At 44.7% G+C, this 19,633-nt stretch overlaps 1 protein-coding gene and 1 pseudogene across 25 annotated transcripts in view; one reads left to right on the top strand and one right to left on the bottom strand.

Annotated features, from left to right (window-relative positions):
- EIF2S2 (eukaryotic translation initiation factor 2 subunit beta) overlaps positions 1 to 19,633 on the bottom strand; it is a 511,882-nt gene that overhangs the window by 16,971 nt on the left and 475,278 nt on the right. For 24 of the 25 annotated variants that reach the window (XM_050807245.1, XM_050807239.1, XM_050807236.1 and 21 more), the window contains exons 2-3: positions 7,087 to 7,205; positions 54 to 231 (exon numbers count right to left, since the gene is read on the bottom strand). In XM_050807245.1, the coding sequence (XP_050663202.1) occupies positions 54 to 231; positions 7,087 to 7,101 (193 nt within the window). In that variant the 5' untranslated portion in view covers positions 7,102 to 7,205. Of the gene's footprint in view, positions 1 to 53; positions 232 to 7,086; positions 7,206 to 11,824; positions 11,835 to 19,633 lie in introns of those variants that run through there. The other variant, XM_050807234.1, reaches the window with a different exon arrangement.
- LOC126964284 (40S ribosomal protein S2-like) lies at positions 15,293 to 16,107 on the top strand (annotated as a pseudogene).

Below are 19,633 nucleotides of genomic sequence, written 5' to 3'. Positions count from 1 at the left end.
CATAGAACCAGGGCTTCTAGGACAACAGTAACTCTCTCACATCAACCACTCACCTTTTTTCCTAGTGTCCTCTTCATCAGCTTCCAAATCTTTGTCCTCAGTTGGCTCTGGCTCCACTTCTTTTGTTTCTGAAGGCTGGGTTTCCTCTGTTTGGGTATCCCCTTCCTCATCTAACATAAAAGGCTTCTTCTTCTTCTTTTTCTTCTTGCTCATAGTAGGATCAAAAATCATCTGTTCAAAAGACAAAAAACAAAAAGGGACCAAATGACTATTTTTAATGATGCTCACATTCCAAATATGCTTTATCCTCAAAAGGCATACTCTTAAAAGTAAAAGAGTATCTGATACATTAAAACACCAAAGGAGAATTTACCAAAAAAGAAAATAAAATGTCCACCCAACCTTCCCAACACTATTAAACATCAGGGAAATTGAAACACGTACACGTCTTTCAATTTGCAAAGTATCACAGACTCTTCACTTTCAGTTTCATGAGCAAATATGGACGTTTGAATGAATCATGGAATTTAGGGAAGGGACTTTCGCAACAACCTATGCTATGCCTCTTACTTTATAGATATAGGAAAGCAATACCTAAGCAGGGTGTAAATTTTTTTGTACTGTTTTTTTTCTTTCTTGAGACAGGGTCTCACTGTCGCCCAGGATGGAGTACAGTGGCACGATCACGGCTCACTGCAACCTCAACCTCCTGGACTCAAGTGATCCTACCATCTTAGCTCCCCAAGTAACTGGGACCACAAGCATGTGCTACCATGCCCAGCTAATTTTTTCATTTTGTAGAGACAGGATCTCCCTCTGTTGTCCTGGGTGGTCACAAACTGCCAGAGGAAAAAAGTCCTCCCTCCTCGGCCACTCAAAGCAATGGAATAACAGGTGTAAGCCACCGCCCCTGGCCAGGGGTAAAAATGTTTTATTCAAGGTTGGTAACTTGGGGCTGCTACAGAGAGACTTGGAAGACTTCTGACCAGATTAAAAAAACAAAATTTTTTAAACTTTATCCTGAAGTTCAGACAGATCTTCAAGGAAACCCATCCGCAACTCCTCATGTGTAAAACATTTCCCTCCGCTTTTTGCTTATGGAACATTAAAGGTTCCATTTTCTTTTTAACGAAACAGGGTCTGGCTCTGCTGCCCAGGCTGGAGTGCAGTGGCATGATCTCAGCTGAATCCAACCTTGACCTCCCAGACTCACGCCATCCTCCCACCTGAACTTCCTGAGTAGCTGGAATTACAGGCGTGCACCACCACACCCAGCTAATTTTTGTATTTTTAGTAGAGACGGGGTTTCACCATGCTGCCCAGGCTGGTCTTGAACTCCTGGGCTCAAATGATCCACCAGCTTCAGCCTCCCAGTGTTAGGACTGCAGGTGTGAGGACCATGCCTTGCCCCCAAATTCTCTTTTTATCTAAATGTCCACTATAGAATAGGTGGAAAACTAATTTATAATTTGTAGACTATCTGCTTGCACTGATCACTTGAAGAAAGAAAAGTTCAGACATCATACAGGCCAGAAACCTGATAGAGTAGAAAGTGCAGGAGGCCAGGCACGGTGGCTCACGCCTATAATCCCAGTACTTTGGGAGGCCGAGGCAGGCGGATCACAAGGTCAGGAGATCAAAACTATACTGGCTAACATGGTAAAACTCCGTCTCTACTAAAAATACAAAACATTAGCAGAAGGTGGCGGGTGCCTGTAGTCGCAGCTACTCGGGAGGCTGAAGCAGGAGAATGGTGTGAACCTGGGCAGTGGAGCCTGCTGTGAGCCAAGATCACACCACTGCACTCCAGCCTGGGTGACAGAGCAAGACTCAGTCTCAAAAACAAAAAAAAGAAAGTGCAGGGTCTTTCAAGTCAAATAGAACTGGATTCAAATACCAAGTTTTTTTTTTTTTTCTTCTGAGCCCCTTACCAATCTCTCTCCACATTCTATTAATATCATGCTTAAATTCAGCATTTTGCCCAGTGATCTGCTGTGGACAGTGTAGTAGTAAAGTGTTTAAAAGCACAAGTCTGGAGCCCATCTGACTGGATTCAAATTCTGACTCTGGCTTGTACCTATGTTATTCCACGGCTCATCTGTAAAATGGAGACAAGTAGCAGAATGACAAGAAACCACACAAGGTTACTGGGAGGGTTAAAGTAGTATGTAAATGTAAAGCCCTTGCCATAGTGCCTAGCACATAAGTACTCGATAAATATTAGCAATTGTAATTTATATAATACTTTACCATTCACAAAGTATGGTTTTCTCTTGATTCCTATCACTGAAATTTCATCAACTCAGGTGCTCTAATTTCTCAAACATATAAAACTCTCAAAAGCTTCCAAAAATTGATTCTAACATAAACTTATTTATGTCCCAAGATCATTAAGGAAACTAGACTGAAATCAAGCCACAGTCTAAGGTAATATAGTTACTGTCCTTGCCCAGTAGAGAAGTACGGTATTTGCAAAGTATTTTCAAAGTTAGTCTTTTCTCCCTTAACAAGGATCCAATCGTATAAATAATTAAATCTGAAATGTAGTCAGTCTGAAGAACATTATCTAGCCAACTTAAAGAAGTGTCCCTACCAAGGTAGAAGAGCAAAGAGGAAGGAGTCCCCCACTGCTGATCCACTATTGAGCCCCGGGTCACCCTGCAAGGAGCACTGCAATCATACAGGGAAGTAGCCACATTTCATCCTCATTCTTGAAATAGAAAGACTTGGCAAAGGTTCTGGAAGGGATTACAATCCATTTATTGCATTTTTTCAAGCATCAAGTTCCCTAGAATATTCATTGCCTTTTAACCATTATTCATCAAGACAGACTAAAGATGGAAAGGATCCTGGTATCATCAGAGGACAGCCTCACAAGTGCCTTCTTATCCCCTGAAAAACCTTATGGTCTACAAGTAAACAGTTTGGTTGTAGCCTTGTAATGGATAATAAACATGCAAGAATCATAAATTGGAATAATTAACCTCTCTCTCAATTACTGTCTGGATACTTAACATACATACTCATTGCCTTATTTTATTCATACCATCCTGCAAAGTACAGTTTACAAATAAGGACCAGGGATCCCGAAGCAGCACCCAAAGAACGAGGCCATGTTAGTCTTGACTAAAATCATGGCTTTTTAAGACTTTCATCTCTAACTTCCAAATTATAAGCTGACTACACTCCAGATTGGTTTTATTTTATGAGACTAGTTTGGATTTGAAAAGCAAATAGCTGTTGACAGTGCACTTATGGAAAACTACAGAATCACTTGAGTTATATTTTAGGTTCACAACAAAGCCTTCAAAAGCATAAATTTTCTATTTTCAACTTCTCACGTTTGGTTGGAGAGGGCAAAGAAAAGGTATACCAGCTAAAATTACCCTGAAATGCTTCATCGTATTAGAAGCCTCTTCTTATAGATCATACCTTATGCAAGAAATCAACTTTATAGTCATACTATACCCAGAAGCAGGTGTGAATCACAAAAGAACCCACAGAGAAGCAAGACATTGATCTAAAAGTTCCTTCCAAAGGTAACCAGAACAAATGCCAAGTGTTGCCATCTCTGTGTGATAAGATTGTGGGATTTTTTTTTTTTAAGGGACGGGAGTCTCACTATGTTGCCCAGGCTGAAATGTAGTGACTACTCTCAATTCTAATTATAGTGCACTGCAGCCTAGAACTCCTGGCCTCAGCCTCCTGAGCAGCTGAGACTACAGGTGAATGCCACTATGCCTGGCTTAGATGCTGCTACTTTTCTTTGTATTCTTTTGTGTTTCATAAACTTTACACAACACACATCCCATTTTGAATCAAAACCTTTTTTTTTTTAATTTAAAGCTTCTTTTTGCAAAAACACCTTACCATATTTTATGAAAACCCAATGTTCTGACTCCTTGTGAATGGGACCTCGTAGTAAACAGGCAAGTATTAAATGTTGATGCTGCTTTTAACAAATGTGAAAATACTGAATGCCTATTGATCAGGGGATTTTTCTTTTCCCTTACCAGGGAGCAGCCATATTTCTAGGATTCTGCTTTTTAAAGATCATGGTTCCATGTTGGGAGGCTGAGGCAGGAAGACTGCTTGAGGCCAGGAGTTCAAGACTAGCTTGGGCAACAAAGCAAGACCTCATTTCTACAAAAAATTAAAAAGTTAGCAGGTGCAAGAGCATGTGCGTGTAGTCCCAGCTACTTGCGAGGCTGAGGGAAGAGGATCCCTTGAGCCCAGGTGACAGAGGGCGCAGTGAGCTATGATTGTGCCACCGCACTCCAGCCTGAGCAACAAGAGCAAGAACCTGTCTCAAAAAAAAAAAAAAAAAAACATAGTTCCACTAGGTTGAAAAGGGTTCTGTTTTGGTGAGTTTTTGGCTTAATTACCAGGTTTAAAAATAAATGTAGGCCGGGCGCGGTGGCTCAAGCCTGTAATCCCAGCACTTTGGGAGGCCGAGACGGGCGGATCACGAGGTCAGGAGATCAAGACCATCCTGGCTAACACGGGGAAACCCCGTCTCTACTAAAAAATACAAAAAAAAACTAGCCGGGCAAGGTGGTGGGCGCCTGTAGTCCCAGCTACTCGGGAGGCTGAGGCAGGAGAATGGCATAAACCCGGGAGGCGGAACTTGCAGTGAGCTGAGATCTGGCCACTACACTCCAGCCTGGGTGACAGAGCCAGACTCCGTCTCAAAAAATAAATAAATAAATAAATAAATAAATGTGTGCAGTGTATTTCAATTATGTGTCCAAAAAAAAAAAACCACCCAAAAACAGAAGACTGGGTGTGGTGGCTCACGCCTGTAACCCCAGCACTTCAGGAGGCTGAGGCAGGCGAATCACGAGGTCAGGAGTTCCAGACCTACGTGGTGAAACCCCATCTCTACTAATAATACAAAAAACAAAATTAGCTGGGCATGGTGGCAGGCGCCTGTAATCCCAGCTATTTGGGAGGCTGACGCAGAAGAACTACTTGAACCTAGGAGGCAGAGGATGCGGTGAGCTGAGATCACGCCACTGCACTCCAGCCCAGGCGATAGTGCGAAATTCCATCTTAAAACAAAAAAAAAAAACACACACACAAAAAAACAAAAAAACCCAGAAATATGAAGGAAACAGAAAATTACTTTTTAATAGTAGCCTCTTTAATCGTCTAGCCTGACAACCACCAGGCAGGATTACTTCCACTCTGGGAAGTCCCTGGCAGTTTATAAATCATTTTCAAGTACAAGAGTTTCATCTGATCCTCACAAGCCTGTACAGTAGCCAGATGTTAAAGGAATGGCCTAAAAATACTTACCTAGTCAATAGCACTAGAGGAACCAGGCCCTACATCCTATTCTTCATACCTTGTCTCCACTACTAACTTCTGCCTGGCAGAATGGAAGCCAAAGACCAGGGTTCTAGTCCTACTAACTAGAACCTTTCTGCATGATCTTGGACAAGTTAATCTCCCTCGGGCCTGGTTTCCTGTAAAATGCAGTTGGACTGGCACCCCAAGTGGCCAAACCGTCTAATATTTTATTGGCTTCCAAAGTCCTATGCTGAAATGCTGGTTCTGCCATCTTTGCGTCACAAAATTCTGTTCATCCATCAGTAATGTATTCATATTCCGCTTCTTTCAAAACCTAATCCCACTGCTAAAAATGATCCCTCTAGCCCTCCAAGTCACTATGTTGATGGCCCTATTTCTACCTTGTGTGTCAACTAGTTGACCATACACAGAATAACACCCCATGGAATCTTGCACTACGTAAGTACTGTATTTGCCAAAGGTTATGAGAAGTTTGAAAAATGAGTAGAAACAAAACAAGTGTGAAACACTGCCACTCTCAGAACATTTGAAATACAGCAGCCTAGAGCAATGTCTATCATAACCGCCAAGGACCATCTACAAACTTTCAGTTTCTCTAAGCCATTAAGATCCTAGTCAATCTGGAATTCTACTGGCTCAGCCACTTAGTATTTGATCATGGGCATTATACAACTCTGTAACACTCAATTTTTTCATCTCTAAAATGGGCACAACAGACCTATTTTACAGGACTGTTGTGAGAACCAAGTCTAAGAGACTGGAATCCCCTCCAGAATACATTCCAAATTCCTTAACTTCGTCTTCACAGCCCTCCATGAATTAATCATTACCTGTTTGTCAAGTGTTCACCCCTTAACTGTCACCAAACTGGAGATTATTCTACTTCCTGTGAGCACATTTACTGGCCTTTCTCGGCCATTCCTTTGCCCTTGTGATCAAGGCTTCCTATTGCCTGAGGAAATTCTCAACACCGTACAGGGCCTCCCCCAATGTTAAGCAATACCTACTGAGAGTACTTAAAATCAACTTCATTTTAAGTCGGTAGATATTATATCAACTAGGATAAATCTGGGGGAAAGGGATTTGAGGAAATTCACTGAGTTCCAAGCACCACGGCAGAAAAAGATCCAGCCAGTTTCACAGCCCGGACTTCCCGCTCACGTCGCTGGGAGCCCTCTGTTAAGGGAAGCTCGGGGGCTCACCCGGAAACTTTCCGGGAAGGTCAGTCACTTCCTGAGGCTGCAGAATCTTTTTCTCTCGTTCTAATCCCATCACCCCCTCGTCTTTTTAAAAAGCAATGCTAGGAAGGCAAACGAGGGCGGGATACCGGCCCCGACAAGACAGCCTAGAAAGTTTTAACGAGGGCGTTCTACCAAGCTAAGAGAGCTCCTCGCGGCACCCAGTGAGGCGAGCTGGGGCGGCAGTGCCGAGCAGAAAGGAATGCAGGGATCGCCAGCCCCAATCTCGTTCGGGGAATTAACTGGGCATTCGAGCCCCTTCAGGGAGGGCGACTCAACGTGTGCTCTCCATTCCGGAAACGCCAGCCACGGCAGGAGGTCCGCCTCGGCGCCGCCGCCCTGAGGAAAGCGCGCTGCAGCCAAGCCTGCGGCTCCGGAGTCCTCGCCGGCTCTGCCGCTCCGGGCCGCCTAGGCCCGGCTGCCCCACATGGCGGCGGCCAGCTGCTAGGCCGCAGGCCCGGTCTCCCACACTGGAGTGGGTTCGGCTTTTCGCCTCAGTCCTTAGTTAGCCCTAACGCCGGGCTCAGACCCTCACCTCGTCCCCAGACATGGCTGCGGCTCGAGTGGGCTCGGCACGGACGGGAAGTCAGACGGGTCAGCCCCAGGCCCCGGCGGCAGCGCGGCTCCTGCCGATACCTCTCCCACCACCGCACTAGGCTCTTGCATCAGCGAAAGGGAACGACACCCCGCCCTCTCCTCCAAGCGTTGGAAATGCGCCTGCGCAGAGCTGGCCAAGGCGCAGGCGCGCAGAAGAGCCAACCTAGCGCGCTTCGTGTGGCGCGAGTTACCAGGCGACGCCGCGTAGCCAGGCATGCCGGGACTTGTAGTCCACCTATAAGCGGATTGCGCTTGCGCTGTAGCCTCCCAGCGACCTGTGCTCGACGACCGAGCGAGCGGCAGCCGGAAGAAGGTTAGGTTGTTGATACTGCCTCAGCGTTTTGGAGCGTTTTCTTGCGCTGCTTGTAGAGTGAATTGGGGTCCCTTCCTCCTGGATTAGGGTAGTGGCTTAGACACTGAGTCGTATGAACCCGCTCGACCTTTAGTTTCCCACTTGACTCCGGGGCGTCATGGTGTTTCAGAAATTCTGAGTTGGAGCTGGAGGCGCTCACCTCCCTGAGGGTTTTTACTTCATGAGAAATTTGACGGCTGGTTTTCTGCTTAGGAGGTCAGAAACCAAAGTATCTTCCCGATCTTCTCCCAGGAGAGATAGCATCTTCTGAGGAGAAACAGCCACGCAAGAGGCAACTGTCGGGAAGCCTCAAAATACTTGTTTATGAAATCTGACTGAACGCTCTGGCTGCACCACGGAATTTCCTTTTAGACCTAAAAACAGCAGAGACCCTTCAGGGAGGTCTCACTGCGGCAGTGCCCTCCAGCCAAAGACCGTCAAGAACACTCCTGTAGTTGGAAAAGGTGGGGTTTATGGTCTTGCAGGGAGGGCAGTACACCGTGGAAAACACCGGGACGTCTTGAGAAGAGGGTGTTGGAAAGAATTTACAGGATTTGGGCAGGGTTTAAGGAAGCAGAGCTTCTCTCTGGATTAGATGCAGTCAGGAGGTGTGGGTAATTCTATGATTGGGTAATTTAATAATATATATATATTTTTTTTGAGACTCGCTCTGTCTGTCGCCCAGGCTGGAGTGCAGTGGCGAGATATCGGTTCACTGCAAGCTCTGCCTCCCGAATTCAAGCGATTCTGCTTCAGCCTCTCGAGTAGCTGGGATTACAGGCATGAGCCACCTCGCCCGGCCTATAATTCTTACATAATAAGAAAGTAGAACTGGCCGGGCGTGGTGGCTCACGCTTGTAATCCCAGCACTTTGGGAGGCCAAGGCGGGCGGATCACCTGAGGTCAGGAGTTCAAGACCATCCTGGCCAACATGGCGAAACCTCGTCCCTACTAAAAATAGAAAAAGTTGCCGCGTGTGGCGGTAGGCGCCTATAATCCCAGCTACTCTGGAGTCTGAGGCAGGAGAATTGCTTGAATTCGGGAGGCAGAGGTTATAGTGAACCGAGATCGCGCCACTGCACACCAGCCTGGGCGACAGAGTGAGACTCCGTCTCAAAAAGAAGATTAAAAAAAAAGAAGAAGAAAGGAAGTGGAACCAAGCGAGGCTAAAACTGCAATTGGTTTAAAAAAAAAAAAAAGTGACTGGACGCGGTGGCTCACGCCTGTAATCCCAGCACTTTGAGAGGCGAGGCGGACGAATCACGAGGTCAAGAGATTGAGACCATCCTATCCAACATGGTAAAAGCCCATCTCTACTAAAAATACAAAAATTAGCTGGGGATGGTGGTGCGCACCTGTAGTCCCAGCTCTCAGAAGGCTGAGGCAGGAGAGTCACTTGAACCCATGAGGCGGAGGTGGCAGTGAGCCGAGATCAAGCCACGGCACTCCAGCCTGGCGACAGAGCGAGACTCCATCTCAAAATAATGATAATAATAAAAAAGCCTGGGCGCAGTGGCTCACACCTGTAATGCCAGCACTTTGGGAGGCGAGGCAGGCAGATCATGAGATAAGGGGTTTGAGACCAGACTGACCAACATGGTGAAACCCCATCTCTACTAAAAATACAAAACTTAGCCGGGCATGGTGGTGTGCTCCTGTAATCCCAGCTACTCAGGTGGCTGAGGCAGGAGAATCGCTTGAACCCGGGAGGCAGAGATTGCAGTGAGCTGAGATCGCACCACTGAACTCCAGCCTGGGCGACAGAGCGAGACTCCGTCTCAAAAAAAAGAAAAAAAGAGGATAGAGATGGGAGCATATCTGGTTGTTTTGTTTTGTTTTGTTTTGTTTTTTTGAGACAGAATTTCGCTCTTGTTGCCAGGTTGGAGTATAATGGCATGATCTTGACTCACCGCAACTCCGCCTCCTGGGTTCAATCAATTCTCCTGCCTCAGTCTCCCAAGTAGCTGGAATTACAGGCATGCACCACCACGCCCGGCTAATTTTGTGTTTTTAGTAGAGACAGGGTTTCTCTGTGTTGATCAGACTAGTCTCGAACTCCCGACCTCAGGTGATCCACCCACCTTGGCCTCCCAAAGTGCTGGGATTACAGGTGTGAGCCACCATGCCCGGCCTTATATCTGGTCCTTTTTTTGTGGTTGGCACAATGTTTCTTTTTGTTTATATTCAGACATCATTGTGGAGTGGTTTTGTTTTTGTTTGGACCCACCGTGGTCACAGAATGGCCTTGCCTGATGTTGGTGTTCTGAAATTGTTAGTGTTCAACAGGGCAGCACATCCTAGTTAACAGTGCCAGCCAGCTTCCTGCTATCATAGGCTGGATCTCTTCACTGTGTTCCACATTACTAAATCATATTCACTGCTTTAGGCCTCAACACAACTGTGTGAGATAATCCACAGATACCTAGTACTCTCTACTGGATACTAGACCCTAATCTAAGCATGGCAGTTCCTTGCCTCCAAGGAGCTTACAGCTTAATGAGATGGATGGTTTATTAGCCCCTTTTTCCAGATGAGGAAACTGCTTTTGTGGCACTGAATAGTCAAGCCATATGCAGCCAGCAAAACAGGTAACCTGGGAATCCAAGTCCAGACAATCTGATGCCAGTGGCTGCCACTTTCCCACCTTGAGAATCTGAAGCCCTAAAGAGCCTGGACTGGTGCCACCAAACTTCAGTCATTTCCAGCTACTGATATTTGTGCATACCAGAGTTACTCAATGGTAGCATTATTGACATATTGGCAGACAATTTTTTGTCAGGCCAGATAATTATTTGTTGTGAGATGTTATTCTGTGCATTGTAAGATGTTTAGCAGCATCCCAACCTCTATATAATAAATGCCAGTGGCACCCTCCCCCGGTTGTGACAACCAAAAATGTCTCCAGACACTCCCAAATATTCCCTGGGAGGGACAGAATCACCCCTGTTTGATCATTTTTTGGATCTTTGAGAGAGAAACATTTGGTATATGACAGTCCCCAAATCATTTTAAGTGGGAGGCCTTGAAGAGAAGAGAAGGAAATAGTGTGGCCTAAGTTTTGGAAAAGGCTGTTCAAATACAAAAATAACAGAGAAAGGAAAAATAAATGAAATGGAAAAACAAAAGAAGACAAGTGATAGAGGTGAAGAAAAGGAACTTATGAAATGATCTGTGGGCCAGGCATGGTGGCTCACACCTGTAATCCCAGCACTTTGGGAGGCCCAGGTGGGAGGATTGCTTGAGCTCAGGAGTTTGAGACCAGCCTGGCCAACATAGGCCCATCTCTACAAAAAAAAAAAAAAAATATATATATATATATATACACACACACACACACACACACACACACATATATATATAAAGTATATATATGTGGGATGTGTATATATATATTATATATAATATAAAATATATTTTTAATTAAAGAATAAGTTACTCATATCATACCAAGGAAGCTAGTTCATTAGTTCACACTAACAAAGACACTAAGAAATTTTTTTTTTTTGAGACAGAGTCTTGCTCACAGCCCAGGCTGGAGTGCAGTGGCACAATCTCGGCTCACTGCAAGGTCTGCCTCCTGGGTTCATGCCATTCTCCTGCCTCAGCCTCCCAAGTAGCTGAGACTACAGGCACCCGCCTCTGCGCCCGGCTAATTTTTTGTATTTTTAGTAGAGACGGGGTTTCACCGTGGTCTTGATCTCCTGACCTTGTGATCTGCCTGCCTCAGCCTCCCAAAGTGCTGGGATTACAGGCATGAGCCACCGTGCCCAGCCTGTACCACAATCTCTTATGAAATTGCTTATTGTGAATCAATCCTCAAGTATCTGTTCCATGATACATGCTTTAGGAAAATCAGATTTCTGGTTTTGGAGGCCAAATACATGAGGTCCTGAGCTCTGGTGCTCTACTCCAAGGGTCTCTGAATGGCTGGGCATGGTGACTCACGCCTGTAATCCCAGCACTTTGGGAGGCTGAGGAAGGAGGATCACTTGAACTCAGGAGTTTGAGAGCAGCCTGGGCAATATAATGAGACCCTGTCTCTGTAACAAATAAAAATCTCTGGGTATTTTTCCCAGCAAGTCATCCTCATGACTGCTATGGGACAAAACAAGGGTCTTTGAGATCTTATTTGGTTAGTTCCTGACCTCCTTCTCCCATATCTTTTTCTTGGTTCTCTTATAACTCCAGTTCGTCCTCCATCTAGCCCATCGAGTTTCCTGGGGCAGGGGGAAAAAAAAAAAAAAAACTAATCAAACTGCTCCCTTGCTAAAAATCAGTTAATTCTCTGTTACCTTCAGAATAGATTGCCAGTCTGCCTCCAAGCCCCCCTCACCATGCTGCTGTCTACCCTTCTTAGCACTCTCCATTGTGTGTGCTAAGTTCCATTCATACTAAATCATTTAATATTTCATAAGCATGCCGTGCCCTTTCATTTGTTCCATGCTGTTCCCTCTCTAGAATGTCCTCCCCTCCTGTTCCTGGAATCTGATGAACTCCTGTCATTCTTTAAGATCCAGATCTAGACTTTACTTTTTTAAAGAAGCCTTTGATTTCTCCACAAGGGAAAAGAATGATTCCTTTCTTTCTACTTGTCTTTTTTTCTATTACAGCCCTTATTGTATTACGTTGTAGCTGTCCTTGAGATCCTGGAGGGTGGGATCTGTACCTTACTCATATTTCTTTGCTTCCCCAAAACCTAGCACATGTTTGTGAATGCAGGCACCCATATGGGGTGATAGGTATAAGCGCTAATTACTAACTTGCACCAGTCTTCACTTCCCAAGAGAGGATGGGAAACCTCCCAGCTATATTCTGTTTGGAATAATTGGGTGTGAACGTAGGAAATAAATATGTTTTATATACTCCTTTTTTGATTCACTGTAAAAGGAGGTGATCAGTTTTTTTTTTTTTTTGCTTTTTTGAGACAGGGTCTCACTTTGTCACCTAGGCTGGAGTACAATGGCATGATCATGACTCACTGCAACCTCAAACTCCTGGGCTCAGGTAGTCCTCCTGCCTCATCCTCTCAAGTAGTAGGACTACAGGCATGTACCTCCACACCCAGCTAATTTAAAAAAAAAAAAAAAAATTGTAGAGATGGGGTCTCACTGTGTTGCCCCAGTGGTCTCAAAGTCCTGGCCTCAAGTGATTCTCCCACCTCAGCCTCCCAATGTGTTGGGATTACAGGCGTGAGCCATAAAAGCACCGATAGTCTTCTTGAAAGATTAGCAGGCTTTCAGTAAGGAGTGATTCAGTGTACCTTGAATATACTCAGCACCTTGGTCACTATTCATTGCCCGTCTTTCTCCCTTGCTCTTAAGAGATTTATAACCCCAGTACCCAGCACAGTGCCTAGCACCTATTAGGAGCTCAGTAAACATTTGTTGAGGCTGGGTGTAGTGGCTTATGTCTGTAATCCCAACACTTTGGGAGGCCAGAGTAGGAGGATTGCTTGAGGCCAGGAGTTTGAGACCAGCCTGGACAGCATAGTGAGACCCTGTCTCTACAAAAAAATAATTTAAAAAAAAATTAGCCTGGCATGGTGGCTTGTGCCAGTGGCCCCAGCTACTCAAGAGGCTGAGGCAAGAGGATCCCTTGAGCTCAGGAGTTTGAAGCTGCAGTGAGTTATGATCACACCACTACACTCCACCCTGGATGACAGAGCAAGACCCTGTCTCTTTAAAAAAATCAATTAAAAAAAAAGAATATGAATGTTTTTTGATGATGTTATCCAAGGTTACTTAGTATCTTGCCATCTGTACAGAAGACTTCAAGACTCTTAAGAAAACCACAATGAGATACTACCTTACGCCCAGTAGAATTGCTGTTAATTTAAAAACAAAAAACAAAAAACAAAAACCTCCAGAAAATGACACATATTATCAAGATATGGAAAAACTGGAACCCTTGTGTACCCTTGGCAGGACTGTAAAATGATGCAGCCCCTATGGAAAAGAGCATGGTGGTTCCTCAAAAATTTTTAAACAGAATTACCATATAATCTAACAATTCAATTACTACGTAAATTTAAAAAAAAAAAAAAAACAACCTGAAAGGGCTGGGTGCAGTAGTTCACACCTGTAATCCCAGCACTTTGGGAGGGTGACGCAGGCAGATCACCTGAGGTCAGGAGTTTGACACCGGCCACGGTCAAAATGGTAAAACCCCGTCTCTACTAAAAATACAAAAAATTAGCCAGACATGGTGGCAGATGCCTGTAATCCCAGCTACTCAGGAGGCTGAGGCATGAGAAACGCTTGAGCCCAGGAGGCAGAGGTTGCAGTGAGCCGAGATCCCGCCATCGCACTCCAGCCTGGGCAACAAGAGCGAAGTTCCATCTCAAAAACAAAACAAAACAAAAAACAAACTGAAAGCAGTGTCTCAAAGAGATATTTTTACAGCAGCATTATTCATACCTGGGAAGTACCCAGGTGTCCATCAGTGGATGAATGGGTAATCAAAATGCGGTGTGTACATACAATAGAATATCATTCAGTCTTAAAAAAGAATGAAATTCTGATACATGCCACAATATGGATGAACCTTAAGAACATTATATTTAGTGAAATAAGCTAGGCACAAAAAGACAACTACTGTGTTATCCCATTTATATGAGGTATCTAGAAGTCAAATTCGTAGAAACAGGAAGTAGAATGGTGGTTGCTAGGGGCTAGGGAGAGAGTGGGTAAGACAGAGTTGTTGTCTAATGGGTACAGAGTTCCAGTTTTGCAAGATGGAAAGAGTTCTGGAAATTGGTTGTACAACAATGTGAATGTACTTTAAAATGGTTGAAATGATAAATTTTATGGCATTTGTATTTTACCATATTTTTTTAAAAAGAGCACTAAACTGGGAGACAAAAGACCAAGACTGCAGTTCTTGGTTGTTTTCCACAGATAGATGAGTCTCAAGGAATTTGAGACTTCCTTGAAACTCAAGGAAGTACTCAAGGAAGTTGAGTAAAGGAAGCTTCTTTACTCATTGCTTCTGTTAATTCATCTTTAAACGGGATAAAAAAGACTGTGGAGTCTAGATTTGTATGAGGATCAAATAAAACCCCCCCGCAAAAAAGTTTAAGATAATTTTTTGAGTTGTAGTTATTCCCAGTATTCCAGAGCCTCTGATCTCTTGATATTTGTTACAAGTTTCACATCTTATTTCATAATGAAATGCTAAAGATGCCTCAGCAATAGCCAGTTGACTTCAAAGGTCTCGTATGAGGAATCCTTTTAATTTGGGCTATTCACCTTATAATTTGGTCCTGGGAAAACAGCAAATAAATAAAATTTTATGAGGACTATTGATGATCTAAGATGGTAATTATCAGTGTAGTTTAGCATGAGCTAATGAAATACAGACTCAGGATTTTCATCTTAGTATAAAAAAGCTCTTCTCGGCCGGGCGCGGTGGCTCAAGCCTGTAATCCCAGCACTTTGGGAGGCCGAGACGGGCGGATCACGAGGTCAGGAGATCGAGACCATCCTGGCTAACACGGTGAAACCCCGTCTCTACTAAAAATACAAAAAACTAGCCGGGCGAGGTGGCGGGCGCCTGTAGTCCCAGCTACTCGGGAGGCTGAGGCAGGAGAATGGCGTGAACCCGGGAGGCGGAGCTTGCAGTGAGCTGAGATCCGGCCATTGCACTCCAGCCTGGGCGGCAGAGCGAGACTCCGTCTCAAAAAGAAAAAAAAAAAAAAAAAAGCTCTTCTCCAACAAATCCCCAAATGACGGATGACGCCAGTGCAGGGGGCGGGGCGGAGGGCGGGGCGGAGGCCCCCGCAGCCCTGGGAGGACCGCGGTGGCTTCCGCGGAGGTTTCGGCAGTGGCATCCGGGGCCAGGGTCACGGCCGTGGACTGGCCGGAGCCGAGGCCGCGGAACTCGCTGAGGCAAGGCCGAGGATAAGGAGTAGATGCCCGTCACCAAGCTGGGCCACCTGGTCAAGGACATGAAGATCAAGTACCTGGAGGATGTCTCTTCTCCCTGCCCATCAACGAATCTGAGATCATTGACTTTTTCCTTGGGACCTCTCTCAAGGAAGAGGTTTTGAAGATTATGCCGGTGCAGAAGCAGACCCGCGCCGTTCAGCACACCAGATTCAAGGCGTTTGTTGCCATCGGGGACTACAATGGCCACGTCGGTCTGGGTGTTAAGCGCTTCAAGGAGGTGGCCACTGCCATCCGCGGAGCCATCATCCTGGCCAAGCTCTCCAATGTCCCCGTGCGCAGAGGCTATTGGGGGAACAAGATGGGAAAGCCCCACACCGTCCCTTGCAAGGTGACAGACCGCTGCCGCTCTGTGCTGGTGCACCTCATCCCCGCGCCCAGGGGCACTGGCATTGTCTGGGCGCCTGTGCCCAAGAAGCTCCTCATGATGGCTGGTGTTGATGACTGCTACACCTCAGCCAGGGGCTGCACTGCCACCCTGGGCAACTTCTCCAAGGCCACCTTTGACGCCATCTGTAAGACCTACAGCTCCCTGACCCCCGACCTCTGGAAGGAGACTATATTCACCAAGTCTCCCTATCAGGAATTCACTGACCACCTCGTCAAGACCCACACCAGAGTCTCCATGCAGAGGACCCAGGCTCCAGCAGTGGCTGCAACATAGGGTTTTTATACAAGAAAAATAAAGTGAATTAAGCCTGGAAAAAAAAAAAAAAAAAGCTGGTCTCAAATTAGGGGCCTGTATGGAAGAATTAATATCTGTTGAGTACTTACTGTCAGGCCCTATAGATGTTACATGCATTATCTCGTTTAATACTCAAGAACAGCTTTGTCAGGTTAACATTATATCCATTTTATAAACAGGTTAACGAAGGCTCAGAGAGTGTAAGTCACTTACCCAACATAACACAGTGAGTAACAGAGATGGAATTCGAGCCCAAGTCTGCGTGAATCTGGAGCCCATATTTTTTCTGCTATGTTACAGTGCCTCTGGAAATATATTTGACTATGCCTACTGGTAATAGAGTTTATGATAAATGATATATATTTGATGTTTATATATTTATATCAATTGTTTTACTTCATCATTACAAGTAAGATAGACTATCTAGGGATGATTATCACCACTTTACAGATGAGGAAACAGATAGTCAGAAAATTTAACTTACCTAGCTTCAGACAACCAATAAATGACAATAATAGCGCTTGGACACATGTACTGCAACTCTCGGACTCCTGCTTTTTCCACATTGGCCTATGAGAGTAGAATTTTATCTATATTTTATCTATGAGTTTTCTTTTTCCTTTTTTTTTTTTTTTTTTCTGAGACAGAGTCTTACTCTGTCACCCAGGCTGGAGTGCAGTGGCGCAATCTCGGCTCACTGCAACCTCCGTCCCTGGGTTCAAGCGATTCTCCTGCCTCAGCCTCCCAAGTAGCTGAGAGGGATTACAGGTTCCTGCCACCATGCCCGGCTAATTTTTGTATTGTTAGTAGAAATGGGATTATATCGTCTTGGCCAGGCTGATCTTGAACTCCTGACCTCATGATCCACTTGCCTCAGCCTCCCAAAGTGCTGGGATTACAGGCGTGAGCCACCTTGCCCAGCCATATCTATGAATTTTCTGGCTCTAACTTTTAATAGGAGCAAACAGTGGGCATCTTGACAGTCTTGCACTTCTGTTTATGCTTGTACAGATTAAACACATATGTTCACTCCTCAAATCACTGAAGTGACAGTTAACATTTTTGTGGTTTCCAGTCTATGGACAAAGAGAGTAAGAAAGAAACCGATAGCAGGTTTCTTTCTTACTATTTTTGTCCATAGACTGGAAACCACAAAAGGATATCAAGGATATCAACACATTTTTGGAAGATGGAAAACCATAGTTGAGCTGAGAAAACAATTCTAAATGTTTGCTGAGGGTTATACTAACAAGAGACAAACAGATTCGTATTGCGGAACACTAGAATGTCAGGACTGGGACAGAGCAGATCAGAGGTGACGTGAGAGGCAGGAAAGAGAGGGTTTGGCTGAAAGCCTTTATAGGAAGTGAAACGGCCAGGTCTTTTTCTCCATCCTACTCACTTAGACAACTACCCTTTCATCTCCCTAGCAGCCCCCGGGACAAAATTGAGGTAGAGAAGCTCCAGACACTGAGATACCAGACACAGCTAAAGATAATAGCAGGGAGGCTAAGGTAGGAGGGTATCAGACTGAAAACAGAGATTAGATGAATTGTCTACATGCTGAACGGTGAAACACACTCAGTCCTCCTGCTGAAATTTGCTCCAGGAATGCTGACAGCAAGGCTTGTATTCTCCAGGCAAGATATCAGGGAATTAATTTTAATTAACCCCAGAGGAAAGATCTATACATACTGATATTTGAGATCCCCCAACAAAACACCTAAGTACCCACTTTATCATCCTACAGTGAAACCCACGAACTGATAAACTTCCTGTTAACACAGAGCTTCCAAATACTTAGTGACTCACTCTTAAATATGAAGAGACAACAAAGGGTCACCAGATATTTAAGATAAACCTTCACCAAGAAAGACAGCATCAATTAGAAAAAAAAGAAAAAGGGAACAGAAACTGAAAAGAACAGAAAAATGTTTTTTAAAAATAAGCAGTCTATGAGAGATAGTAGAAAATACTGCATCCATAAAGCAAAGATAAAATGGTCCAAAAAACAAACAGAAAAAGTAACAGCTCTGGGGAATTAAAAATATAATAGAAAAATTGGCTGGGTATGGTGGCTCATGCCTGTAATCCCAGCACTCTCAGAGGCCAAGGTAGAAGGATTGTTTAAAGCCAGGAGTTCGAGACCAACCTGAGCAATATAGATAGATCTCTGCTAAACATTTTTTTAAAAAGAAAAATTAGGCTGGGCGCAGTGGCTCATGCCTGTAATCAAGAGTAAAACAAGAAAAAGTAAAACAAGAAAGACAGAAAAAAAAAATCCTAAAATTTGTACGGAACAAAAAGTCCAAATAGTCAAAGCAATCCTAAATGAAAAGAACAAAGCTAGAGGCATTACACTGCCTGACTTTAAAATATATTGCAAGGCTCTAATAACCAAAACAGCATGGCATTGATATAAAAACATAGACCAAGAGAACAAAATAGAGAACCCAGAAATAAATCCACATACAGCAAATTGATATTTGAAAAAGGTACCAAGCACATACGCTGGGGGAAAATGTTGTTGTGAAAACAATATCCATATCCAGAAGAATGAAACTAAACTCCTCTCTCTCACCATATGCAAAAAATCAACTCAAAATGTGTAGGGAAAACAAAGAGAGATCAGATTGTTACTGTATCTAGAAAAAGGAAGACAAAAGAAACTCTTTTTTTTTTTTTGAAAGGAAGTCTCACTCTGTCGCCCAGGCTGGAGTGCAGTGGCACAATCTCATCTCACTACAAGCTCCACCTCCCGGGTTCACACCATTCTCCCACCTCAGCCTCCCTAGTAACTGGGACTGCAGGTGCCCGCCACCATGCCCAGCTAATTTTTTGTATTTTTAGTAGAGACAGGGTTTCACTGTGGTAGTCAGGATAGTCTCGATCTCCTGACCTCGTGATCTGCCTGCCTCAGCCTACCAAAGTGCTGGGATTACAGGCGTGAGCCACCACGCCTGGTGAAGAAACTACATTTTTATCTGTACTAAGAAAAATTGTTTTGCTTTGAGATGCTGTTAATCTGTGACTCTTGGCCCAACCCTGTGCTCACAAAAACATGTGCTGTATTGACTCAAGGTTTAAGGGATTTAGGGCTGTACAGGATGTGCTTTGTTAAAAATGTGTTTGCAGCTGGGCGCAGTGGCTCACGCCTGTAATCCCAACACTTTGGGAGGCCGAGGCAGGCGGATCATGAGGTCAGGAGATCAAGACCATCCTGGCTAACACGGTGAAACCCCGTCTGTACTAAAAATACAAAAACTTAGACAGGCGTGGTGGCACGCACCTGTAGTCCCAGCTACTCGGGAGGCTGAGGCAGGAGAATGGCATGAACCCAGGAGGCAGAGCTTGAAGTGAGCCGAGATTGCGCCACTGCATTCCAGCCTGGGCGACAGAGAGAGACTTCCCTCTGAAAAAAAAAAAAAAGGAAAAAAAAAAGTATTTCCAGACAGTATGCTTTGTGAAAGTCATCGCCATTCTCCATTCTCTATTAACCAGGGAC

The sequence above is a fragment of the Macaca thibetana genome, chromosome 10, assembly GCF_024542745.1.
Source record: "Macaca thibetana thibetana isolate TM-01 chromosome 10, ASM2454274v1, whole genome shotgun sequence".
Classification (NCBI taxonomy): Eukaryota; Metazoa; Chordata; class Mammalia; order Primates; family Cercopithecidae; genus Macaca; species Macaca thibetana.
Note: the sequence above shows the minus strand (reverse complement) of the source record. Positions and strands in the feature narration are given on the sequence as shown.